This window comes from Pelecanus crispus, chromosome 9, assembly GCF_030463565.1.
Source record: "Pelecanus crispus isolate bPelCri1 chromosome 9, bPelCri1.pri, whole genome shotgun sequence".
Taxonomy (NCBI): domain Eukaryota; kingdom Metazoa; phylum Chordata; class Aves; order Pelecaniformes; family Pelecanidae; genus Pelecanus; species Pelecanus crispus.
In genome coordinates, this window is record NC_134651.1 from 27,750,900 (window position 1) to 27,778,345 (window position 27,446).

The window sequence follows — 27,446 nt, forward strand, 5'->3', positions numbered from 1 at the left end:
AGGAGCGTGAACTCCACCAATGCGTGATCACTGCAGCCCAAGCTGCCTCCAGTCTTGACATCACCGATGAGCTCACTTGCATTGGTGACCATCAGGTCCAGTATTGTGGCCCCTGGGGTAGGGGTGTCTATTACCTGGCTTAGGAAGTTGTCGTTTATGCTTTCCAGGAATCTCCTGGATTGCCTACAGCTCGCTGTGTTGCTTTTCCAGCAAATGTTGAGGTGGTTGAAGTCCCCCAGCAGGACAAGAGTCTGCAAGTGCGAAGCTTCCCGGAGCTGGAGGAAGAAGGCTTCATCAGCAGGCTCCCCTCGATCAGGCGGCCTGTAGTAGACACAATCCACCAGGCTCCCTTTGTTGCCTCTGTCTCTGACTCTTACACACAAGCTTTCGACTTGCTCGTGGCTATTCTTCAGGGACAGCTCTTCACACTGTATTGATTTCTTTATGTAGAGGGCAATGCCTCTGCCCCTCCTTCCTTGCCTGTCCCTTCTGAACAGCCTGTAGCCATCGATAGCCACATTCCAGTTGTGGGATTCGTCCCACCAGGTTTCAGTTATGGCAATCGGGTCGTAGCTGTCTAGTAGCACAGCAGCTTCCAACTGCTCCTGTTTGTTCCCCATGCTGCGTGCATTCGTGTAGAGGCATTTCATCTGGGCTGTTGGCCGTGTCACCTTCTTAATGGAACATCCCTTGTTTCCCTTGGGGTGTTTCACGAAGGTTTCCTTGTGAGCTCTAACTATCTCAGGAGCCCCTGGCTCATCTCTGCAAAACTTCAGCTGTGCTGCAGCATCCCCATCATGCCTCTGGGCAACAGGTTGAGGGCTCACAGTAGCACCCCATCCCTCTAACCATTGTGTACCGTCCCACAGCTTGTCACAGGCAAGCCTGATATATTCCCTCTCAGACAGTTTATCCAGTGCAGTTAGTAATACATGGGTACATGCAGACATTGGTTTTGTGTCAGAAAACATCTGTATTTTAGTAAACTGAATGGTACTTGAGGTGACAGATGTACTCAGTGACAAAACCTCACAGATGCCTAACTGCTGTGTCCACTACGGTGTTTCATAACTAGAGGACAGACAACACTACCAGACTGCGCTTCCTTTTCTAAGCAACTAATTCACACAGAAGACTATTTGCCTGTTTGTGATACACATGTAGGCTTGAAAAATGGAAAGCTTTTTCTTTCTCTGAAAAAAACCACCTTTCTGATGGGAATTTACATTAAGAAAAGTTGTAGTTGCCTCCTTTGTTATTTGCAGAATAGTTCTTTATTATACACAAGTATTTTACTCAGTAATACTTGAATAAACAATTTACCCATACTCAATTTTGTTGAAGATAATCTTCATTTTACACCACTAAGGACAGGAACTGCATAGTGTCTTAAGTTGAACACTCTGGAATAATAGAATTGTCCCTGTTTTTAAAGATGGTATTAAGAAAAGTTAATGGCAAAGCTTTCTGAATCTGCTACACTTTCAACAATCTCTTTAATCCATGGGATGTAATTGGATACTCTCGTATATACACCGTATTTTCCTTTTTCAGCACAGCCCTCACCCCAGCTTACGATCCCCAGGAGAAACCAAGTGTTGCGGTAAGACACTGTGAAAGGGCCACCGCTGTCCCCTTTGCAGGCGTCTGCAACTTCCGCCTTGTAACCCGCGCAGAACATGTTATCAGTAATGAGTCTGTCTGTTGACTGCTGACAGGTCTCCATGTTTATAATGGGCAGCTGGACTTTCATGAGGAAGCGCAGAGTCGAACCTCTGTCATGAGTGGCACCCCATCCGCTTACCATCCCTATTCTTCCTTCTTCAGATAGCAGGGTGGCAAGGTTAGGGCTTGGAAGGCAGATGGGAATTGCATACTCGTTAAAAATTACATCACTGCTCAAGTACAACAAGGCGATGTCACTGTTGTAGTCATTTGAATCATAATGTGGATGTGTCCAGCTCCGTTCCACATCAATCTTCTGTTCTTTGAATTCTCTTTGATATTTGTCAAAGTCTCCTGTAGTCATGACAAGTTAAAATGTTAAGCAAATGGTAAACAGCCTGTAGGGTATTGTCATGGAGGAGCAGGAAGGATGGTAAATCAACGCTTTGACCTTTCATCCCAAGAAGGCACAGACCAAAACAAATCATGCCCTGTAACAATAATTTCTTATGCTGCAGATGTGATCCTGCAAATCAAGCTTAGTGGCTTGCCCTTTAAGGGCAAAAGAAAGTTGTTGACTGGATGAATAGATACTTCAAGAGATTATGGCTTCCGGGGTAGGAGTTTTACCATAAGTACAGTCAATGCTTTTTAGTAAGCACTGTATTTTGAACGGTTTGTCTCTCTAAGCTTCCATGGGACTTTGTGTTTTCCCCCTCAGGAACATGACATAAGCATTAAGATGCGGCGGTGGGTAAGGCTGAAGAATTGTTTCCTGCCAGTTATCCAGTGCTGTATTCTGTTTGCACCAATGCATGTCTGTCTCTCTTCTGGAGGTTTCAAGCACAAGACAGTGTGTATTGCAGCATTCCTGCTGCAAGGGGTTCCAATTCCTGCTATTTTAACCAGTGCTGCAGTACATTACAAGGGAGAGGGGCTTTACATTTGCCTGCATTACAGGCAATGAGAAGCAGGCAGCACAGCAGGAAACTAATCTTAAGGCTGATGATTAAAAACTAAAACTGACTTTAGAGCAGACCATCACCTACAGGAATCCTCCATCCTTCTGAGGTGTACCCTGAGATGTGCTCAGTCTGCATGCACAAGGAATTTGCCAAAACGGGTGACAGAAAAAGATAAATCTGTGCCTTATGCTCCCAGGTTCTCCATGAAAACAAAAGGGACCAGGCTGGAGCCCCTTTGCACTTAACTGTTGCCAAGAAAATGAAGCATTCTATAAATCCGAGTCAGGTTGGATGTGTCCGTTTCTCAGCCATACCTTATTATGTTCACGTACAATGCAAAGTGCATTTTAAGTAAGAGATTACCCCTGTGTTTATACTATATACAAATTGTACTCACCTATGGTAACATGGTGTGGTCTGACGAGATCAAGGCAGTGAGCCGCAGTGACCACCCAGCGACTGCTGATTAAACTCCCTCCACAGAAGCCAATATCTTTACTATTCCGGATCAAAACCTGTATGAAAGATGAGGAAGAACATGTCACCAGGGCTGTGTTAGGTATGTATGCACACTATCAGTTTCTCTCTCCGGTCGGTTGCAGGTGCTGCATCTTGAAAATAACACTTCTGGCAATCATGACTACAGTCCACCAAGCAAAGATGATGATGTTAAAACACTAATAAAATAAAATGATTGCACACCTGTGACAATGGAGCAGAATATTATGATGAACTAAGCTTGACAAAATCAAATAGGATTAGCTCTATGGTGACTGGCATCCTCCTAGGGAAATGAGTATGATTGTGATTCTTCATATGGCTTCAACTTTTTTGGGGGGTGAGGGAGAACAGTAACACAAGGTGTATTTCATTTGGTACTTGGGTTAAAAAAGAAGAGCGGGGTGTTTGTCTACATGAACAAGGAATAGAAAAGAGTTTTTTCCCCCCTTCTCAGCTGTCAAGTAAAAGTGCAAGTAAAGTAGGGATTCAGAAACTTTATTTTTCCTTTTATTGCTAATAAAAAGATTATAAGCTCTATTAATGCCTCAGCATCCCTTCAATTAAATTCCTCCCTTAACCCGTTATTTCATGTGTTAAACTGAAGGAAAAAATTTTGGTACTCTGTCATTTCAGTGAAGTTAGTAATCACATAGTTCCTGGAGTAATGTCATGTTGTACATAAGCCATTTTGACTTAATTCTATGTACTATTGATGCTTTTAATTCTGTTCAGTAGTGCTAGAACAAAACATTGCTAAGTAGCAAAGAAAAATTACCTGAAAATTCTGTCTTAGGTTATGAAGAACTGGAATGGAAAGGGTTTGCGAAACCCTTTTTAAAACAACAACAAAAAAAATATAATGCAAGATTCAGTTATGAATTGCCTGATGTAATGAAAATTTAAAACTTCCCTGATGGTAACACTTTATTTCAAGAAGAAACTGTATAGGTTAGGCAGCATTCAGACTATAGTCCCTTCTTGCAACCCAAAATGAGGTCTCACTTGATCAAAAGGAAAGCAGCTGATGTTCCTCCTAGATGCGTGCCAGATGGCAGAAACCCATACAATTTACTAGTAGTGATATTTCAGCTTGCAAGACTGCACAATGACTGCATGGTCCACACAGGTTCAGCCTACTCTTTTTTTCCACCTGTAAAATACCTCCTGATGTGTGGAATGGGAAAATCTTTTTGTGTGACAGCAATAAAATACACTGACATTAACCTGAGTTTTTTTAGATCAGTTTGTTAACTTTCTAGGCACAAGCCCATAAATAATAATAGAGAAATAGAGACAATATAAGTAAGTGAAAATTAGTAACAAAGAAGGGGGACACCCCCCCCCCCCCCAAAAAAAAAAAAGCCCAAAACCAAGACTTAAAAAAAAAAAAGATACTGGAAATAAAAGAAACGCTTCAGGGAGGTTCCCCTACTTGCCACATGTCACTCACCTTCACATTTGAGTCAATTTTATCTTCCTTACTGTAACAAGTATGAAAAGCTCAGCATTCTAATGAAGAATCTCACCTGGTCATAGAAAATTTTTTGTGAAAAATATCACCAGCCATTCCCAAAGGAGTCAGAAGCACAGCTTTTCACCCAGAACATTTAGAAACAACCTGAATAACAGAGCAGGAAGATCTGATTGATGCAGTAAAGAGAGAAAGTATTAAGCTGAGATCACAAAAGCACATACATCTAGGATGGGGGAAGAATGATAAATAAAGGCAACTAAGATACGTATCATCAAAAAGGTCTGCAGAAGTTTGAGAAATACATGTGGCTGGACTGCTCTCGACCTGAAAAAAAATTTTATAATGGCTTTATGAACTCTGCTCCAGATGGAACCAGTGACAATAACATAAGAAAGCATTCAGGTGTGGTATTTATGGCCAGACTGGAAGAAAAGTATTACCTGCCAGGGGCAATGTCCACGGTGACACAAAGTTCCTCCCGTTATCCTGGCGTCATTGTGCTCTAAAGTATAGCTGATGTTCATCTGGATGAACTGAGGCGTGCCTGAAACGTTTCCCCAGTCGCTGCTCTGACTAAGCCCATCGTGCACAGTTTGAGTGGCCCCTGTTTTGTTCTGGCCAGTGCTCTCCCCTGTTCGGTTTTGCCCAGCAGCATTTTCTACCCTTTCTTTCTGTCTGGCAGCAGGTGCTGTGGTCTCGTTCTGCCATGCAGGGCCCTGGGTCAGCTCACTCCATGGAGCCGGGCCTCTGCCAGGCCCCGCGGTCCCCTCCACTGCCTCATCGTGCTCAGGAACAGCCGCCTCCTGCCCAGCGGCACCACCCCCAAGCAGGGTCTGGGTAACAGAGTCCACCAGTGCCTTGCTCCAGCTGGAAGCAACTCCTGACACCTCAGTTTGTCCAGCGTCACCCTCCACGCGCGCGCTCTGCCCAAAGGCATCCTTTACGGTCTCATTTACCCCAACAGCACTTTGTTCCGGCTCTGTTTGCCTAGCTGTGCCCTCCATGCTCTCATTCCACTTGGCCACATCATCCCCACGCTCACGCAGTCCCCTTGGGAGCCTTTTCTGCCCCAGTTGCGCTTTCTCCAGAGCCTGCCTGGCTTTAATCAGGCCACATGGAAATGGTGCTGGAGGGAGGAAAGACAGAAAAAAAGATTTGAGTTTAGGGTGTGTGGTGTCGTGTCAAACTCTAACACAAAACCAGCACTTTTCCTGTCCAAGACTGGGATTCAACCCTCCTGTAAGAGCCCAGAAACAACTCTGACATCTTGATGTCAAACTCCACTTTTGCCACCCACCCCCACCATCATCTGACAAAGGTGTGTAGAGCTAACTACTGAGAAACACAGCACACGGCTGTGCCTTTTCTGAACCGCAGGCATCAGCCACGGCTGGCTACTCCAGGAGCCGTCTGCCGAGGGCTCTCTTCCAGACAGAATCCAAACCCAGCGCTCCCCTTGTGACAGGACGTCTTAACACAAAGTTTTACAGACCCTTGTCATGTCCCCTCACCTCCTAATGCTGCAGTTTAGCTTTGTAACTCAGTTGATCTAAGTCTGTGCTGCTGTTAGAAGGAACAGGCCCACCCCAGACTGTACTGCTGGCTCTGGTACCCAGTACGTGCTCATGGGGGCACTGGATTAGAGACACACCTGACTGAGAAGAACCTTAAAATTTAAAATAAACAAAACATTATAAATAAGACAGATCTTTTCCATACACTAAGTGCAAGCTGCAGTAGCTACAGTGTGTGTAGCTCTTCTGCAACCAGTGAAAAGAGGGTGCCTGCAAATCTGCTCTTTACCTGAAGTGACTCCGAGCTGACCATGCTTTACCTGCTTGCACGCATCTCTTCCCGTCCTCATGCAGGGTGTAATCCTTTGCGCAGGAGCACACCACGTGAAAGGCGTTGCTGCTGTCCCTGCAGTACTGCCAGCACCCACCGTTCTTATACCAGCATTCAAACTTTTCTGTGATGGAAACGCACAGGCATTCACTTGGTTATTGCTACGCAAGGACCCCTGAGCAGCGCACAGCTTCTAGCACTATTATTATATGAAAGAAAGGAGAAAAAAAATCTGCTGAAATCTTGCAGGGAAACAGAAGGAACTACCTCTTACAGTTCCAGAAAACCGCGCGGATTTGTAGCAAACCAAACACATTGCCGTATGTCTATTGTTGTTCGCCTGTTTCTACCATTTTCTTATTTGCCAGCTTTGTCTTGAGACCACAGCTGGGCTCCAGGCCTTTCTGCCTGTAGAGCAGGGGTAAGAAAATGCCTGGAAGAACACTTCTAAATGCATCCATTTTTGATCCGTCTGCACATCTTATCTTTCATATCATGACAGATTTAAAGTACTAGGCATTTTGGTGACGGCCAAGTCTGCGAGAAACTGACTTTTTTATACATTGTTACATTAAAAAAAAAAATCATGTTTAATTGCTTCACTGTAAAAAGAAAAGGTTGACAAAAGCACTTGGGGGGGGGAAAAAAATTACTTATGATTCATAGTTTCCACATCAGTTTGGCTTTTGCTGTAATTTCATGCCTCGGTCATTTGCAAACTGGATACAGTATTTCAGAGGACCAAAAATCTGGTAAGAGGTAGGCAGCTTTCCTACTTCATTTTTCATCATTCATATATTACAACATAAGTACAATTTTTTTTGTTTGTTTACACTAAGCTTTGGCTAATTTGTTTGATGCATTTACTCAATAAAATGAAAAAGGGACTAGGGCCTCACCATAAGCCATCTCCAGTGCAGGTGGCTATGGCAGGAGTTACTAGACTTGTTATCACTCTAAAGTGATAAAGAGGTACTTCCCTATCCTTTCTTGGGGGAAGATGGGAGGTGGCCACATGCCTTCCTCAGGGCTTGCACAGATGAGTGCAAGAGCCCAGAACTGCATCTGCTGTATGACAGGAAGTGGTGCTGCCCTCTTCTTCTGCAGAGCAGAGCTAGAAGTAGCTACAGCTGCTGACACAACATGATCCCCTTCCTAGAGTGGTGGTGCCCCAACATGTCATATCAGAAAACACTGTTCTGATGTATGAATCTTAAACAACTGACCAGTTCTGTATCAGAGTCACCACTGATAACCTCAGTGACAAGCCTGTGCAAAGGCTCAGCTCAAGTATCCAAGGAGCAAATTCCAGCCTTAATCCTTCCTTCACAATGAACATTAATGTGTCTGTTCCTGTACTCACCTCTTTCACAGTTGTCTCCTCCAAATTTTGGGGGGCAGATGCAAAAGTAATTGTAGTGTCTTATTTTGCAGACTCCACCATTGTTACAGGGATTTGTACTACATGGATTTAAACCTAAGAAGAAGAAACAAGGCATAGTGTAGTTCCAGGAATTAAGAGAAGCCTGGCTTTAAACTGTCACATAATTTTGTGTACCCAGAAGGGACACAAGAAATAGATTTTTTAAAAATTCCTTTTTTACCTACCTTTGTAATTGAACCAAAACTCCATCTGCAAGAAGAAATCACAAATGAAGAAAACAGTCAATAAGTGGTCATAGTGGTTACAGAAAATGTAATTTAGAAAACTGGTTTTTAAGGGTGCATGTGAATTAACATTTTGAGTAGAACCATGTCGTGGTTTAGCCCCAGCCAGCAACTAAGCACCACGTAGCCGCTCGCTCACTCCCCTGCCCCGGTGGGATGGGGGAGAGAATCGGAGAAGTAAGAGTGAGAAACACTCCTGGGTTGAGATAAGAACAGTTTAATAACTGGAATAAAGTAGAACAGTAATGATAATAATAACAATATAATAATGATAATAACAATAATAATAATACACAATAATAATATATGCACAATGCAATTGCTCACCACCTGCTGACCGATACCCAGCCAGTTCCCGTGCAGCGATCGCTGCCCCCCAGCCAACCCCCCCCAGTTTATATACTGAGCATGACGTCATATGGTATGGAACAGCCCTTTGGCAGTTTGGATCAACTATTCTGGCTGTGCCCCCTCCCAGTTTCTTGTGCACCTGGCAGAGCATGGGAAGCTGAAAAGTCCTTGACTAGCATAAGCAGTACTTAGCAACAACTAAAACATCGGTGTGTTATCAACATTCTTCTCATCCTAAATCCAAAACACAGCACTATGCCTGCTACTAGGAAGAAAATTAACTCTATTCCAGCCAAAACCAGGACAAACCATAAAATACATTCTCAGAGCAGATCTCCTGATCACCATGCAACTTGCTTTCGTTTGCATCATGGACCAGCCACAGAGTGCATAAACTGGGTTGTATTGGAATGAAAATTAAACTGAAAGCTTAGATCCATAAATGCTCCAGCCAGTGAAAGGTCTACGGCACCAGCCTAGGAGTTTCAAGTGACAACGTCCCCCCTGCCCAAATGTGTAAATGCAAGGTCCTCAGCACCAGCTGCTTCACTCTGAAGAGCCATTTCTACTGCGCTGCAGTACCTGCTAAAGAAGACATCACCTAAGCAACTCAGGCTAGATACAAGAGAAATTAGGCACCTCTATTTAAAATTGCAGTTCAAACTCCTGCTTCAGCAGAAGGTCCCTGGCAGAATGCCTGCAGCCCTGCTTCCCAGCTGGATGCTATCGGGCTCTGGGAACGAGGCGCTTCTCCTCTGTATTTGGAGGGGTCTGATCAAGCAAGTGGCCCCTGAAAATGTCAGAATCACGTTGCTGGATTGAGGCTCTCACAGAAATAGGTTTTGGATACTTTCAAGGAATTGTGTTTAACATTTACACAACAAACTGAGCACTCGCTTAGAAAGTGAGATCTCACAGGTGCCTTGAGTGACCCATCCCGGCTACCAGGCTGCAGAATCCATAGGCACACACCTGTGAGAGCCATACCAGGTGGCTTGGGAAGGATTACTTACAGCTCACTGTTAGCTTTCCTCTATTTTTCCTAACAAAGTTTCTCACCGTTTTCTCCTGCGAATGGAAGATCTCTTTAGCCTCCTCAAATGAACACTTTTCCTCACTGCATTCTCTCTCCAAGTTCCCTGGACGAATCTCTTCTAGAAAATAGTTAGCACGTTTATGGACTTTCAGCACCTCGTGAGCCAGGTCTTTTCTCATAAACACTAGAAAAACAAAATTGAACAGTTGATACTGGAAGACAACAAACTGGCATTGTTACAGTCACAGACATGCCTGCTTTTCAGTTGAGTAAACAATATAAAGAAGGGGAGTGGGATTCTACATAAACAGCCTGAAGGCAAGTAAAATTAGCCTGTGTTCCAACAAAAGACACTAGTAGTTTAAGCATTCTTTCAGTGGATCAAAGACCTACTACTGAGACTTGCAGATTAGTGCAGAAATAATTTTTTATTCCACAAGACTCTTGAGTATTGCAGCTTCTTCTTTGGAGGCTGGTTATATTTTTCTGCCTAACCATCCTGATTCACAACAATTATTAGTTGCCTGGCTGTGTGTGAATGTGGAAATAAAGCTGAAAGGAGAGGTTTGTTTTATATTTGGTGTCAGCTTTGTTAGATATTCAGTAATAGAGACCCAGTGCTTTTCAGGTAGCTACTGTGACCACAACAGGACAAGACACTGCTCCTTCATTAAAGTATCAGTTTTGTACTTACATTTAGTTCATCTAAACTTCACTTCACTAAGCTACCTGCCCTCCTACCGCAATGTCTTAAGAGCTACTACTGCCAATAAATTAAGGGAGGAGTGGCAAGAAGAGGGAATATGGCAGTAAGATCCTCCCCACATACCCCCTGATGCTCCATAGCAAGTCTTTGGTACGGCACCTCTAGCTGAAGCACAGTGCTCCCAGGATTTTCCATCCAGGATGCTCTGAAGGAAAATGAGGGCTCACTGAGCCCTTGTGGATGTATTGTTACCACGTGCCACCTCAAGCACCTCCGGACACTTACGCGTGGTGACTGAATTGAGCCCTGAGTCACTATTTAGAGCAGATGGAGGTTTTTACCTTTTCGTTAAATCCCCGCAAGTGTGGCCCTATATCCAAACCCCATCCACCTGATTGTGAAAAACTGCTGCTAAGAAGTGTTTTAAGAAGCAAGCTCACTTTGTAATCTTGACAAAGCCTACTAAAATTCATACAGCAGTTCATTTAACAGTACTCTGTTTTCCTAGTCATGGTTTAGTGTCCTAGACAAGTCAAAACCCTCTGACAAAGAACCCAGTTTTAGAGATGGACCACAAAGACACAAGTTCCTTTGCAGTTGCAGGACTGGTATCTATAGCAATGACTGAAATTCTAGAATAATATTAAATTGCTTCATTTCTAGGCAATTAGAAACAGCCAACAAAACCTCTCAGCTGAGAGTTCAGGGGTCATCTTAAAGAATTTACCTATTCTAAGTACCATCACATAGAGGATATGCCTGTTGTAAAGCCTTCCTCCTCTGCAAGGACAGCCATAATGATTCGTGAGATCTTGTGCATTCTCATGCCTGTTCTAAAGCTCTCTGAAGCCATTTCCAAACCTTGTGTATTTGTTTTAGCAAAATCAACATAAGGTTGAGAACACATGTTGAAAGTGCCTAATTTTACCTTCCCAAATTTGAAAATATTGCCATGCAAAAATAATGATTTTGGGTTCAACATCATAAGGAGAATACTTTTCAACAGGATAGTGGTCTAAGTAGGAAGTTAAGAAAGGCTGATTTCTCTTGGAAATACATATGAGTATTTATTTTTCTCTTGTGCATTTCAGGAAGTGCTTTTTCAACCCACAGGACTTTGTGTTCAGAAAAGGAATGTAGTTTCAGTTCAAATGCCAAGATTGTCACAATAAGACAAGTTAAAAACATAATTCAGAAGTACCTACCTGAATATGAAAACAGACAGCTGCTGTTGATAGAGCACATCAGTAGGAGAAACACCATGAGTGAGGAACTGCTCTCCATTTTAGTGAGCATTCAGAATACTCTGACTTCCTGCTGATTTCCTTCAGAGGGAAAAGAAGAATTAAATTGGTATATTGTCACAAAAACAACAAGAGTGAATTAGCCTGCAAAAAAGACAAAGAAATAGAAGCAAGAGGACTAAAGAAGGGAGAAAGCAAGCAAATTCTACCCAGTTCATTTTGATCTGATTTCCATTGTTTCTCCAAGTCACACTGATGCCACAGACTACCATAGGAATCCCAACAGTTCGCAAGGCAACGTGCAGGGGTTGACCTAGCCCAGGATGTGGTGCAGGGTCTGATCCAAAGCCCACAGAAGTAATAAAAAAGCTATGGTGAACATGGGAGGCATGGATCAGGCCCAAACTGAGCAGAAGCCAGTTCCAGCAACAGCCTTGTTTAAACTGCGAAGGATCCCAGACTGAGGGCTGAGCTGCACACTTCAGCCAGCCATTGCTAATGACAGCAGCTGCTGTGTAATTACTGATGGTCTTGTCAAATAAGATCGTGTGTGCAAACCCCAATGAGGAAACCATCCACCACATACCTGGCAGTAAAAGTTACAAGACAGAAATTTGTATTTCTTCATATTACCTTCCCAGGCTAAATAATTTACCAGGATTCGAAAGCACATACCTCTTTGCTACCTGTATCATTTTTCCAAAAACACAGGATCCAGAATGCATTCACTTTACACAGAACCATGCAATTATACTCACTTTTTTCTTTTCTTTTTTTTTTTTTAGGGGAAGACAGGAGAGAGATTTGGATGTACACCAGGAACAGCCATGAGGTCAAGAGGTTGATCATTAACCAGTCACAAATATTGACAGAGGAGAGACAACCTTCTGGATTCTATGAAACGCATTTGCAATCCAAAATCAGAAGTGCGTGTGTGTGTGTTTCTACACACATACCCATGTGTATTTAAAAAAAAAAGTCCTTAAAAACATCCTCCAACAATAAAAAACACTTCTTTGCAACAAATTTCTTCAGGAAAATCTGGAATTTTTAAGAGAAGATTTCTGACACTCTATCATCTTTCAGTAGGTAAGACCAACTGATCTGGAAAACACACAAGCTGCTCTGTAAACATCTGTTGAAATACGCAGAGCTGTGAGTGTGTAGGAGGATTCATAGCAGTCACCTTGCAGGAAGGCAAATATTGCCCTGTAATAGTCACAGCTATTCATTGACATTACGATTTCTGCCTTTAATTAGACACGTTTTACTCGTTTTGAACGCAATAATGTTTTTCCTTGTAATTCAATGACTATCAACATCAGCCTTCTCAGAAGCACATATTCTTGGTGCAGGCCCTGGCTGGAAGGCTGCTGTTCAACACATTATTCTTTAACATTCATTGATCCTAAAATCCAGTCCCAAATAAAAAAGGGGAAGAGAAAAAAGAGAAAAAGCAAGACACAGCAACACAGAGAGATGGCTGACTGTACTCTTCAGTTTCAGCTTACCTCCAACATGAAGCTCTTAGCGTGACTGTTACTTCTTTAACACATGAATCAACTTCAGCACTTGCTTAATCAGCATGTAAGCAGCTTGTAAGCCAACAAGACTAAGTCCACAAGTTTAAGTCAGTCTTTGCTGACAGCGTATTAAATTTCTTACAAATCCTAATATAATTTTGTTGTACCTGAGGTTTTTTTTGTTTAACAATCTCATCACAAGAGCAGACTGAACTTCCTCACCAATCCAAATATGGGTCCAAATCCTGATTGAGATGTTAGAAACATGTATCACTACAGAAGAGTTAGTTTCACTTTTTTTCCTACAAGATTAATTATATTTAGCAAGCTTAAGTGCTAAGATTAAAAACAAGTATAAATTGTGATATTAAACTTAACTTTGACTATTGCTACTTCCTGTTAACTTATTGGTGCTATGTATCTTTATTTTATTTACTGATATACACACAGACATACAGATACAGATGCAAACACACACACACATATTTATCAGTAAGTATTAGTAACGCTAATATAACCTGCAGCTGATTGCATTCACTAGAATAGGAATGAACAAAAGTGTTTGCTTTGCTTGCTAATTAGAAGAGATTTACGGACCTTAGGATAAACAGAGCATGTGAAAGCTTAGAATTAAACCTCTTTTTTTTTTTTTCTAATAACACCAGAATTCCCATTGACTTTTAAGGAAGTCTGGGGGGGTGTGTAAAACGAGGCATTGAGTGTGCAAAGAATAGAAAATACAGAGACATTCTAGTGACCTGCTGAATCAACTTAATCTGTGAGCACTGGAGCAAGACATGAATGAGTGGATGCAGTGATGAAGTTGTTAGAATTTCATTGTGTTGAAAGAAAAATTACAGCACAAAACAAAACAGTTACTGTGGATAATATGTTAGAGTAAGGCTGAAATGACAGAACTGTATCATTATGGTGATTGTAAAAATACTTTTCTCTGTCCCCTCCTGCCCCTCACCCCAACCAATTCAGTCATTTTACACTTCAAAGATGGAGTTGTCTGACCATGGACTATCTTATTTTCTACAATGCTGTACAGCATCTCAGCATATCGGGGTATTATTTCTTGCCTGTGAGGCCTAAGTAGGACCACGCTACAAACAAACAACATAACCTGGAAACTAACCAGTATAAACAATGTAAAAAAGAAAAAAAAAAAGTAGTAAAAAAATAGGTATCAAGGAAAACAGTACACAAGGTTAACATATACTCAATATTTAATACTGAAGATCTGACAGTACATTACACTGCATACTGTCATGAGCACATAGCCACAATATTCCAGACTCTCAGTATCAGAATCAACCCTTCCAAGAAGCTGACATCTCATCTATGTGATGCTGGATCCACTCAAGGTACTGACTAACTTTGGTGTAGACTCCAAATTTCTCCCTTCTTCCACAGCCTTCACCCCAGCTCACCAGTCCTACCAAAAACCAAGTGTCCTTATATTTAGTGATCATAGGGCCTCCACTGTCCCCACTGCAGGAATCTTTTTTATCTCCTAAGCTCCCAGCACACAGCATGTTGTCAGAGATAGCAAATCTCATCACCTGGGCACACTCGTTCCGGGGAACCATGGGGATTTGAATATAACTGAGGAAAGTAGAGTAATTGTTGTTAACATCACTTGTGCTGCCCCAGCCAGTTACCACCATCTGCTTCCCACTTCTTGTCAGCTCCTGTTCTGCCAGGTCACGGGTGGGAAGACAGATAGGGAGCGCATATTTGTTATACATCACGGGCTCAGCCAAGTGCAGCATGGCTATATCATTATCGGAGGTCTCCTTGCTGTAATTTTCGTGGCTCACCCATTTATCAACCCAAATGGTTTGCTCGTCTGCCTCAGTACGGAGACGGTGGAATTTACCTGGAAGAGCAAACAAGAAGATGACAGATGCTACCGAACCTTCCTTCACCTTGAACAAACACCAAGGCATCTGGATTACACTGGGCTTTAGGATTGTACTTCACATTTTTACTTCCCTTGTAATATACATATTTGTTCATTTTATGTTATAGGTTAACAGTGTTCTTACTAGATGGACAAATCTGTAAACTTTCTGTATTTATCTAAATCATGAATACATACAGTACTAAATGAATTAGTTCCCTAGAGGTATGGTCATCAGGTGAGAAACTGAAATGCCTATGTATTGCCCTGTTGTGTTGATATTACAGTACACTTGTGCAACTTGAGAGAGCTTCTTCAGGAGGAAAACAATCTTCTTGGAGTCAGCACTAAAAGCTGGGAGAGCAAGCATACAGCAAAGCAAGACATTTACAACAGTACATGAGCTTTATGCTGTGTAACCATAACCAGTGCCTGAACGACTGAACTTCAGGATTTATAAGATAAAGATGACTGATTGGTAAGGCTATTCCTTTCTGAAATCTTGCATCTGCATTTTAAGGAATTTCTGACTACTAAGATTTCTCAGTTGTTATTTGTGCTACATGATCATGGCCACTTTGTGGGCCAAGCAGTTATGGAACAGTAAGCAGGAAACTAAGTTGAAAAGGGCCAGAAAAGCAAGAACAAGTCACTTGTGATACACTGGAAAAGACAGAAACAGATCTCTCTGATAGGATGTGAATAGATAGCCCCAAGAATAATTATCAGTGGCTGTCACATTTCTGAACTGTGCTGCTGGTTAATTTAAGCTTCATACCAAGGCCTACTTCAGTATGTACTTCATAAAAATACTTCTTTGGAGAACTGTCCATTAGGCGCATTTGAGCTGCAGGCAGGCAAAATCCAAGCACATGAGGTGGCAGGACATCCAGGCTGACACCTCACCTCTGCCCACGCTGCATGCATGTGACAGAAGTGTCCCTTCCTTCTTAGTCTCTCTAGAAGTGAGTTGGAAGTCGGTCTTTATCACTGTCTTTTCAAATGTGTGCTTCACAATACTATCCTTCAAATTTGTTTCCTCACCCCTGCGTTAACTTTTGCCTTCTTTCAGTCTTATTTGAATCTGTCCAGATGCAAACTCTAAAGCCAAGTTGCTCTGACTTTGTGTGACCAAGGTCTTCTGAAGTCACTTGCTTTCTGTGCTTGAGCCTGTCAATGAAGTATTGTTGCTGTTTGGGTTTTTTTTTTTTTTTTTCTGTAGAGTCAAGTGTCTCCAAGCATAGGGACTTTATGATCCATGATAGTTCCAGAAATAGATTCTCAAGACTCCTTAAGTCCAGCTTTGGATCTTGGACTTCCAGACCAGCTTTGGATCTTGGACTTCCAGACCAATTATTTCGGAGTCTCTCCTCTTGCTCCTCTGCAGACAGCCAATGGATATTTCATACCTGGCCACAGCAGACGGCTGAAACTGCTCTGGCAGGCACCTGTGTTTAAGTAGTACCAGAGCCTGAAGGACTTGCTATTACCAAGCCAACACTCACAAGTCTGGTGTTTTCTGCTATCACGACCTCTCTTCTTTGTGGCAACAGTGTCCATAGCACCCCTGGAGCACACTTCCTTGCTACCCACTCTGCAGCCGCTGTGGCTGGGGGCTGACTGGCATATAAGGGGCATGGGTTTATTCCTATCTTCACAGCTACAAAACTCTGCTTTAGGCCTCAGAAATACTCTGGACTCGAACACTGTCAGATCATCTCCTCTGAGGAAGGCAGTTTAGTTGTGCAGGAGCATACTTTCTACTAGGCTTCACACACTCTGTATCCAAGCATGGCCATGAACTGTCTGTATCCTGAGACACCTATGAACAAGTGGGTGACAGCTTTTGCACCAGTGCTACTGTAGTAACAACTCCCCCTGCCCCAGCCCAGGAGAAGTCCCTTTTGACTTCTGGTCATTAATACTTCCTTTCTCAGTAGAGTTATCTACCCCAAGAGTTTCAAATTCCAGAAGTCCTATCCACACCTGGATATACTGAACCTAGAGGCTGTGTGAAATGCATCTAGTTCTACACATTAAGGAGCATCATAATCTTGTTGCTGGCAGAAAAATATTAACTATGAAATTCTATGTAAACAAGGAAGTGAGAGACAGTATTGAATCATTACCATTCACCTATCTGCTCTATTTTCTTGGAGCTCTGAACCCACTTCTGGGTGCTCTTAAGCTGGGGACACAGGAACAAGAACCACAAACAGGAAAACTGGGTTGTTCAACAAATCCATCTTCCAAAACATCAGCTACTCTGAGATCTAGCTTTTAATTTCAGACACTAAAAAGCTATGTGAGTCCTAATCCCCAAGCTCATGAGTGCAAACCTAGATGCGAGCTTCCCCTCCAGTTTTGCTCTTATGGACGGCAAGCAGAGAGCTGCAGCAGGATGAGTCCAGAATAGTGCTGGGTATCCCAGCCTGACAGAGGCAGGTTGAGTATCACCTCTGCAGTCTCAGTACGAACACCTTCGTTACCGTCATGGAGCTCACGCCTGCCCACACAAACACGGCAATGTCTCCATTCAAAACTCTGTTACATGTATCTCAGCAGATGTCTCTACGGTTTAGAGCATGCATTTTTCTGATGAGAACTGCTCTTCTGGTGGCAGTAAAATGCCCAAAAGATACATGTAAAAGGACAGCCATGTGATGTTAGGCTGGGTCTTAAAAAGGTTCCCTTCCGCTTGACCTGGAGTATCATTTGGAGAAGAATCTCTTCTTTCTTGGTGAAGTCTCAGGCTGTAGTCATCTCAGTCCTGAACAACCCCCCCTATATCACATTAAAGGACCCTCTGTGGTTTTCATCTCACCACAACAATATTGCTCAAGACAATGAGAAGGGTTCTCCTGTCATGTGTCACAACTCTCAGTCCACGACTACACACTTGTTTTGTCCTCCATTAATAAGGAAGGTCTTTTGGGCAGCTAGGAGAGTGAGAGAAATTTGAGTCTCTATTGCTGATCATCCTTACACTATAAATTAGCCTGTATACTCACCCCAAATTTATGTGTGAGATGTCTCCTGAGTCTCATTTAATCCAAAAAAACCCCCCTTCTCAAATCAGCGTTCTCAAGTGCCAACACTTTTCTTCACCCACTGAAAAATCACCTTTATTTGGACAGCACAAGACTCTCTTGACAGATCCCACCCCTTCTGTCTTTGCTGCAGAGAGATCTCTGGGCATGGCTATGCCAGCTGAAAGCTTGTCAGATTGCTCAGATCTCTACCAAGACCTGCAGTATGAGGCCAGAGTGGAGTAATTTAAATGCAGCCTCAATACTTCCCCTAGTTACCATTTTCCCACTGACCTGTCCCCTTCAAGTTACACTCAAAGCTACATCTAGCACTGCAGAGCATTCAAACACCACATCTGACAGTTGCTTTTCCCCTAAAACATTCCAAGATCCTTTACCAAGCAAACTGCACAGGTTTCTTCCTCTTGGGCCTCACTAAAACTAAATATACATATTGGCAATCACTTAAAAGGGAAGAACATGACTTACTAGTAACTGGAAGTGCTTGAAGACGTGTAGTGTGTATGCATATTTCCAAACTACCACAGACACTTCTACTTTGATGTCCCTCTGGGGAAAAGGTGGATATTCTGGCACTAAGAGGACCCAAGGCTATATCACATGCTTTTCCATTCATCCTTTATGTTGAACAACAGAGGATGCACATAAACACATCCATCTGTATGTGCCTTATTGCCTCTGTTCTCAAACATCTGCACATCCACAGTGTATATGGAACACGCATACAGACAATATATTTGCAAGACTTTCCGCCATTACTGGAAACAACCTATCTTTTCACTAATGGAGAAAGAAAGCAGTTGAGCTGTTATGCCTCTGTCACCAACAGTACATAGAAAACAGTAATCCAAAACCAAATTCTACTTTAGTGTGAATGGAACACTAATTATTTGTGTCTGTTAATTCAGGAGCAGTACTGTACTTGACACAGATTTTTTCATGCTTAAGAGCAGCAGTGCCAGTAAAGGCAGTGTTGCCATTCTGCAGCACCTCTCCTCCTTCTCTACTGAAACTCTCTTAAGAAATGGTGTTCAGATGTATGAAAAGGCAGGAAGAGGCACTGTGACATTCTCCTCCTGGGATCAAGACTTTTTTTTTTCCAGCATTGGGATGACCTTGAAACTTTAATCACCAGAAAAACACAAGCAGAAGAGACCAAGTCTTTCTGTGTTATAGACAAGCAGCAGTGCTCAGAAGACATCAGCTCACTTCCATAGTAAGGTTGATAGCGGCTCAAATGAAATAAAATTTTTACTAATCTTTTTTGGTTTATGCTAAGGTGCATATTAAATACTTCCTAAACAACCTACTCCTACCACCGAGAAGGACTTCTGTCTTCATAACCTGCTGGTCTTTCTCCTGAGATGATAAACCTTGGGAATGAAACAGTTATCTTTAAAAAAACAGGGAGAGACTTTTTTTCCATACCAAGTCTTACTTTGAGCCCCTTTTCTGCCTCAGTGCAGTGTGCTGCTGTTAGGACCCAAAATGGATGGATGAGAACACCTCCACACAGAAATTTCCCTTTGCTGTTTTGCAGCATAATCTGAAACAAAAAAATGAGAGGTCTGACACTGCATGGAGCATGGCTCACAAAATATTGTACACATTCTTCTCTGTGGTTGCAAAATGCCCAGATGCATCAAGCACCAAAGCATGTCACATTCACTGAAGCCAAAGCTCTACAGCACTATGATTAAGGTCTCTGTGGAACACCTACAAAAAAGTTTTGAATATTCTTCCTGAATGAGGGCTGGCTTCATCCAAATCAGCACGGGATGATGCTGGTCACTGCAAAGAAGCACTTTGGTACTTCAAAGCTTTGAACACAGAGCTCAAATGAGGGGATTATTCTTGTGTCCACAGCATATCAGAGTCAGTGCATCATCTCAGGCTGCAATTCTCATGCTACAGTGTAAAATGGCTTTTAGTGTCAAAGAGAACCAGGCCCTGATTATAGGCATTCACTAGTTCCACGATAAGCTCTGTGAGGTCTCCCCTTTCTCTGTGATGTCCCAACCTGCTCTGTAAAGTTATGGCATATTTTGCTGATTAAATCTGCTAACTTGAACTTATGACAGGTGAGGCTTATAAGAACAGATCCATGCAGAAAGAAGGCGATTAGCTCACACTCCCACCATAAGGCTGTTACAGTAGCTGAGGCATGCATCACGCAGCATGAGCTGTAGTGGCCTTCCCCAGGATGGAGCAACAGAGTAGGTTAAGTGTCATCACTATCCTCTCTCTTGACATTGTTGGCAAGGTAAGGTAAAAAACTTGGCAACAGTGACAAGGTGAAGAGTTCTAACAGATAATAAACTATCTTTTCCCGTCACTCCAACTTTTGGGTTGCTTTTGAAAAAGCAGCTAAGTTCAGGGAATCTTAGCTTCATGTGACACCACCACTAGTAATGTAGGAGACTTTCTGGAGCAGCTAGGCAGGCAGAGCTGTTTGGGAAGAGCCTGAACTATTTGTGGTGAAAAACTCCTTTCTCCTTACCTGCCAAGGGCTGTCTCCCCTTCTTCCCGCTTTTCCCTCAATGAGCCGAATATTGAATCCTGCTTTGGCTTCGATGTAGTCCATTTTCACTCTTCCACAGGGGAACTCCACTACAGGAGATGCAGAGAAGTTAACTAGCAAAGAACAAATCACCCAATACAAAACCTCTTTCTAAAGCATTCCCTCTGTCTCTCTAACCTAGGCAATACTATTCAGTGGCTTCATGGAAGTCCCTCAATACTTTGCAGAGGAGGCAGTTTCCTGATTCCCCTGTATGTCCCCATGAGGCAAACACATGTTAAAGGCCATAAAGTGGGTACGGAGCTGGGAAACGCAGGCACAGAGTTACTCTGCATGGAATGGATGTTTTGAAAACTAGTACGAAGTGCACTGCAGACAATTCTCCTATAAACCTCTCTTACTTCATGTTTGAATAATCCTCTGCCAAATCTGGACTACGAACATCCTCCTCTTACCTACAGGCTTGCACATGGTATGGTCATTCATCAACTGATACCCAGACGCACAGCTGCAAGAGCGGCACTGGTTGGCAGGGTCATCCCTACAGAAATGCTCACATCCTCCATTATTGACAGAACAGTTGGTGTATTTGACCTCTGCGGAAAGAAAGAGCAGCAAGACACAAGAAGCTGGAAAGCCAAAGAGTCAAAGGAAGGTAAAGCAGTAAAATGACATTGTGATTCAAGTGAGCAACAGCTGACAATGGATTTGGAACGACAGTTGCAGGCTTTAATGGCACTCAGGCCCTGAGACAGCAAGCAGACCTTGGTCTGGAATAAAGCAGTGGGGAGACGGTGAAAAGAGAGATTACTGTCAGGGCAGGTAGACTGGAGAACAGAAAATTCACTGTCACTGAGTGCAAGTCAGACAATGCAAAGTGTTGATGACACAAGACATACACGCTCATCCCTAAATATGCTACCCAGCTTTTGTCCAAGGAAGAAATTGTTACAGTAATGACAATCAAGTATTTGCAGTGGATTGTTTTTTCCCCTGTACTGTAAAAAAACCCACCATCATCCCTGTGCTGACAGTTCTAAAGTAACTGGGAACCCTGCTTTACAGAATTATTTCCAGTATTTCTGTAAAATTTAGATAGCTCAGATCTCCAAACCTCTCCCATGGCGACAGAAATTTCATTTTGCTTTAGATAAGCACAGATAATCCTTTTACCACATCATGAAGCAAAATAGAAATCACATGAGTAAGGAAAGTAAGTATACTGTGCAATGACAAAAGTGTTGACCCCTATTACAAAGGATGTTATAGTGGATTAAAGGCAGCATTACCATAATTACACAAAACCCCCTCCCAGCCTTTGTTACAGATGCAGGAAAATTTTCCAATATTGTCCTTGCAGATCCCATTGGAACAAGGCTGTGGGTCACACTGATCTCCATCTGAAACAGAGGGAGGAAAACTCAGTCCCTGAATCATACAGAGTTCACAGATCAAACATTAACACAAACAGACCCTCCCCAGATTCCCAAGCATCACCCATGGTTTCTGCCACCGAATGGTGATACTTCCATGGTGTCAGCCCAGACACAAGGGCATTTGTTTGGGTTCTGAATTACAGCTGCAGAGTGAGTGGAGTGGGCCAAAGGGGAAGAAAGAGCAAAACCCGAGGCAGACAGGGAGAGGCAGGTTACTGCAGAAGTGAAGAGCAGTGGTGGGGCTCCTCTTCGGACCACCTCAGGCAGGGCCAGAGCATCAGAGAGCACTTTTGACCAGTGCCTTAGCTCTGGGGAGATGACTGATGATAGGCACAGATGCACCTTAAGCTTTTGAAGCAGGTTGCTTGTATGATAGGACAGGAAAACCTTCTTTGCACACCCCATATAATAGAGAACAAGAATTTGAATCAGTGTGTGATACACAGCAGCAGGAAGGCTGAGTACTAGTTACTCTTGAGGGAACACAAAGAAGTGATTAGGAAAGTCTTTTACTTACCTACGTACTTGCTCCAAAAATTTCGCTGCGGAGAAACAAAACTTGCATTAAGGCTAGAAGCAGATTTTTAACAAGCGAGGGATTTAAAGTGTATCATGGTCCTGGCCAACAGAACACAGCACCCCAGTCAACAGCATCAGTCTCATTCTTCTTGACACTGTAGTGACTGGCACTACAAACCAACAAAACTGGCCAACCTGGACATTCGTGTATTGCCTATACTCAGCACAGATCCCCCTATCCTGCTTGCAGACCTACCAGCACCACAAGCCCTCAATATCCCCACAGCTTCTCTGTTTTCTTGTCACTTACTGCCAGGTAAGTCATCTGTGTTGTTGAGCACACAACTCATTTGTGCCCAGTTAGACAAAGCGTGGGCATTGTGAAGACAGACCCCGCTCCACTCTGTGGTGTGAAGGACAGCAAGGACTGGTTCATCCTATGTGGCGAGCCTACCTTTCTTAACACAATAAGAAAAAGTCCAAGCCAGCACAACAATTGGGCGTGGAAAGGGGCAGGAATCAGTGATGTTGACAATAAACGTAGTGTCCAATTGAAAATACAAGCTTTGGCGAAGGAGAGAGGACCTAGTGGTAAGAGAAATGTTTGTCAGGCACAGGTGGGAGGCTGGGGAGATAGTGAACGGCAGCCAGATTTGGTGAATGGACAGCAGAAGGCAAAAGACTAGAAGGACTGGGAAAAACTCAGTGACAGCAAGAATAGCCAATGGGGTCAAGCAGGGATCAGGATTACCTGGCTGGGACCTAAACCTCACAATTAGGTCAGGTGGGACATGCATGAGCAGCCAAGTTTTGTGGCGCATGCAGGTGGTAACTTGACAATCACTGTAACACAATTACATTCAAAACCATGCCTACACCTTAGGAATCAGGAGTGATGCAAGTTCAGTGCTGACAGCAAGATCTCCTATGCCCTGGATTGCAATACTTTAAGAAAAAAACAATTTATTGGTTAAGTCCCCCATTCATCCTTAAAAAAACAACTTACTGTTGCTTCCTTTGTTTCAAATATCTCACTGGCCTCCTCAAAGTCACACTGCTCTTCAATGCACTCACGCTCCACAGAGCCTGGTTTGAGCTCCTCCAGAAAAGAGTTTGCCCGCTTCTGGATTTTCAGGACTTGGTTTGCATCTTTATTGCTGTAAAATACTGGAAGCAAAAATGTGAAAGCACAAGCTGGGAAAACAGCTGGCTGAAAACTGGTAGTGGTCCTTCCTAAAGGACACTTAGCAGAACAACAGGCCCTCTCCAGCACAGCAAGAGAGCCTGCCCTAGAAACCATGGGCTGCCAGTGCTGTGCTACAGAAGCAAGCTCCATCCTCTGCTCTGTGATACTCGGACAGCTCGCAGGGCTCATGAGGGCTGTGACCAGGCAGCCATCACAGCCCAGCACTGTGTCTGTGAACCCCTGCTAGAGGAATTCAAATCCCATTAATGGGAACGATTCCAGCCACTCCCTGTGACTGACAGAGGAGCAGGAAACACACTTGCAGGGACTGGAAGAGGGTGAAGGGTATCTCTAAAATGAAAACTTACTTGAGGTACTACAGACTCGTGAAGAGCAGGCAGCCAGCAGCACCCCTATGGTGATGAGCTTCCACATACTGCAGCAGGAGCCACCTAAAGAGGAGAAGGTAGGTGTGAAGGGGAGCGCACTGCTGAGCTGCAGCATGATCCCCATGCTACAGAGAGTTTCTATTCAGACAGCTCAGCTAGCTCCTTCACTGTTTTTTTTCAGAGCAGCTCCCTCGCTGAATGCTGTGTTGTGCCATGACTTTCTCCGATTCCAGCTCCAAAGTGGCCGTTCATTAGAGGCCCTCCAGACTGGTTTGCTAGTTCCCTTTAAACCATCAGCAGCTCCCCCACAACATTTCTTGTCTGCCCCAACATCCTCCCCTTGTCACCAGACATTTTTGACAAGCTTTCTGCTTCATTAAAGCAGGCTGTACTTTGAAATCCCGAAGGATACAATACTTTTGAAGCACTTACTGCTTTATTCAGTGTGAATCAGCGTGATCTATTCTTCCGCCATGAGCTCTGCTGGAACTTAGTTAATCCATAACTTCAGATATTTACTCTTCGGAGTGACATGAAGTGCTTTCTTTTTAGTCATTAAACAAACAGTGCTCAGGGGGAGCTTGACAATTTACCTGCATGCAGGAGAAAAGTGAAACAGCTGAGGCATCCACTGCCTTTTTCAAACCTGTTTTTCTTTTGATTCTCTGGCAAGTAGAAATGGTTGTATTTAGTTTGTAAGCATAACCACCCATTGCTGAGGTCTCTTGAGAGATCCTATCACCTTCTCACAGAACACAATCACCCAAAAGGGACACATACTGCTATTTTTAAGAGTCCTCCCACTTTACATTCTCACCAAAGGTTCCACCACAAAACAGCCAAGGCAACTAACCCCCCCCCTTACAGCCATGAGCAGGCAGTGCCTGCCCCATCAGCTGCCTACTGTGATGAGGCAGGGCAAGAAGCTTGTACCAGCACGATGCATCTTTGGTGTACTGGATTAGCTCTCATCAGCACAAAATCCTCTATTAAATTTTGAATATTAAACATTTTAGAGAAAACCCACAATCCTTTTCAGAAGTTTTGTTGCACCAGACATGGTACGAATCAGTGTGGTCCCCTTCTCTGAAAGTAGTTTGTGCAGCGGCACCTCTGTGAGCTGAACAGCACGTGACATTGTCATGCAAATTACCTGTACAACATTGTGTCTGTCCTTAGGGGTCCTTCATTGGAAAAAGTGCCACTGGGTGTTAGGAAAATGTGGGCTTCTCCAGGATCTCAGCTGATGTCCAGTGCCACCATTTAGGAGGACTCTGACTGCTTATAAAACTTTTTTTTCTTTTTCTCTTACAAACTTGGCCACAGACTTTCTTGATAACAAGCTCTCTTTAAACACACAAAAGTTTATGTTTCAAAGTTCATCCATTTTGGATTTGTGCTAAAAAAAAAAAAAAAAAAGATTGTGGCATCCAAAATTACAGCTGGGGCAGATGTGTGCACTGTGAACCTCTACTGATATATTCTTTAGCCTCAATTCAGCAAGAAAATTTCTGAGATTAATGATAACAGATTTTTGCGTAGGAAACACACTTGAAGACAGGAAACATAAAATAGGAAATCTAAAAAGAAACAAGTGTAGTACCATATATTACATGTATTACTCACACAGTATTTGTAGCTGACCTGGCTATCTAGACTTAGTGCTTTGCTACCACATAATTACATGCTTTTGAATAGACCTTTGTTTCTAAGACTTGGTATAGGTTGAAAATTTAGGACACATACATCAACTGCCAACTTAGAACATCTAAACCAACATGTCAGCCTCCTAAGAATTTTTTTTTTTTAAATCTATACTGATACTAAGAAAGAATGAATTTAGTTTTTCCATCAGCCCTTGTGTTATGGGGGCTTCATATTCCTGCTTTCCCATTTCTCTTGATACCACAGTGCAGAAATATGTATTTTAAAAGCCAGCACTTGGGCTCTCAGGTAATGATATGACTCCAGGCGCAGGGGATTCAAGAAAAGGTGCTCCAGGATACTTCGGGATCTGCTCGGTTTTGCATGCCAGGGAACCATTTCAATCTAAACAATTACAGTGTTGGGCTCCCTGCTTTCTAGTTCACCTTCATTAAAAGAATAGCAATTTTTCTGAGGAGGGTAAAGGGAAGAAAACAGAGAAACTTCATGAGAGATGTGGCAAGACAGAGGAGGCTGCACATCATTTTAATTAACACCGTGGAGAGTTCTGATTTACAGAGTGTTACGAACAGGCATTAATAATCAAAAGAAATCACTTCCCTGAAGTAAAAAAGTATCATGGATCTTTCAAATTTCACAGCTTAAAGATATCTCCCCTTAACAACCTGAAGGGAAAGAGCACACCAGACTGCACACTTTGTTCTTCTTGGTTCCCCTGTGTATAAAAAAGCCAAATGCTTTGGGTCTGCCTCTTCTACAGGAAAGCTTCTGGAAAACTCTCAAATATATTCTCAGCCTTTAGCTTCTTAGTCAGGAGTGCTGAATCACTCTCAATTTTTTCCAAACTGAAATTGTAACTTAAAATGTAATTTTCCATAAATTAATTGTAGACAGATGTAAATTTTGATAGAGAGTGGAACTGAGGGAGCAAAGCTACAGGGCCTCAAAATCACAGCTCTTCAGCAATCAATCTTGTGTTGCATCCATCAGTTCTTCCTACTTCACCATAACAGCTTTTAATTTGTAACAAGTCCAAATCTGAATAATTCACTGAGTAATCAAAGCACTAAGCCTACTTCCTATATGCACACTGGAGCCTCTCTCTGCAAAAGAGCACTACCAAGGTCTCCCTGTCATCCTGGGTACTGATTTCTTGCCAGACTTGCAGAAAAGTAATGTTCTGTGAGCCACCTCTCCCTATGAAGCATCTGACATGAGACAGTAAGTTCCAAACAGCATTAAAAGGGGAAGGATGGGCTGATACACACAGCACCAGACAAATCAAACCACTCTTGCTTCCCTAGGAAGCCAAGCTGAAACATTAGTCTCCTTGGGCTGCTGTTCTTAAAAGAAAAGGTCCTTGGAGGCCAAGGTTTTGCACAGCTCACACATAAGCACAGGAACATGCTGCCAGGAAAGCAGAAACACCTCTCTGTGGAGAGCCTATGTGTAGGGAGGCAGCTCAGAGCATGCCCTTCAGCAGGCTGCTGGGAAGTGCTACTGTGAATCCAGTTTGCAGCCTGAAAAGCAAGAGGAATTTGACAACCTGTGCAGAGAGCAAGCTGCTCCCATGAGTCCCTCCTAGCCTGTTACTTCCCTGGTTGGTATCTGCTTGCACCCGCCTACGGCTGCAGCTGTGCACAGCCTTTAACAAAAGGAAGACCTACCACTTGCTCAAACTCCTCCCATTGGCAGCGCAGCCCATCAGCCAACCTGCAGGTAAAGAAGGACAAGAGGCCTGAAGCTGCCCCCTTCCTGCTCCCCTGAGGAAAAGCCACAGGCCACAACTGACT

The 27,446-nt window shown here is 43.1% G+C and overlaps 2 protein-coding genes across 2 annotated transcripts; both read right to left on the minus strand.

Moving 5' to 3' along the window:
* Nucleotides 1-868: 868 nt before the first annotated feature.
* LOC104026596 (coagulation factor IX) lies at nt 869-11,495 on the minus strand. The gene is made up of 9 exons (XM_075716140.1): nt 11,417-11,495; nt 9,529-9,689; nt 8,059-8,083; nt 7,814-7,927; nt 6,440-6,574; nt 5,701-5,731; nt 5,046-5,664; nt 3,028-3,145; nt 869-2,019 (listed from the first exon to the last, which is right to left on the minus strand). Exons 1-9 carry the CDS (start codon nt 11,493-11,495, stop codon nt 1,442-1,444), a joined length of 1,860 nt encoding a protein of 619 aa, XP_075572255.1. The 3' UTR covers nt 869-1,441.
* A 2,799-nt stretch (nt 11,496-14,294) lies between these two features.
* PROC (protein C, inactivator of coagulation factors Va and VIIIa) lies at nt 14,295-24,034 on the minus strand. Its single transcript, XM_009479225.1, has 8 exons — nt 23,968-24,034; nt 23,420-23,580; nt 22,412-22,436; nt 21,748-21,858; nt 20,914-21,054; nt 20,438-20,547; nt 19,366-19,483; nt 14,295-14,863 (listed from the first exon to the last, which is right to left on the minus strand). The coding sequence occupies exons 1-8, from the start codon at nt 24,032-24,034 to the stop codon at nt 14,295-14,297; spliced, it is 1,302 nt and encodes a 433-aa protein (XP_009477500.1).
* Nucleotides 24,035-27,446: the final 3,412 nt, after the last annotated feature.

What these genes read in the sequence shown, in the direction of transcription:
- LOC104026596 (XM_075716140.1), bottom strand. Translation starts at nt 11,495, where the DNA reads ATGGAGAGCAGTTCCTCACTCATGGTGTTTCTCCTACTGATGTGCTCT. An exon ending in AGGAGACAACTGTGAAAGAG is followed by an intron (nt 6,575 to 7,813) that starts GTGAGTACAGGA and finishes TTTCCATCACAG; the next exon opens with AAAAGTTTGAATGCTGGTAT. An exon ending in GTGGACATTGCCCCTGGCAG is followed by an intron (nt 3,146 to 5,045) that starts GTAATACTTTTC and finishes TCTTTCATACAG; the next exon opens with GTTTTGATCCGGAATAGTAA.
- PROC (XM_009479225.1), bottom strand. Translation starts at nt 24,034, where the DNA reads ATGTGGAAGCTCATCACCATAGGGGTGCTGCTGGCTGCCTGCTCTTCA. An exon ending in TTGAAACAAAGGAAGCAACA is followed by an intron (nt 22,437 to 23,419) that starts GTAAGTTGTTTT and finishes GTTTCTCCGCAG; the next exon opens with CGAAATTTTTGGAGCAAGTA. An exon ending in TTTTTGGAGCAAGTACGTAG is followed by an intron (nt 21,859 to 22,411) that starts GTAAGTAAAAGA and finishes CCTCTGTTTCAG; the next exon opens with ATGGAGATCAGTGTGACCCA.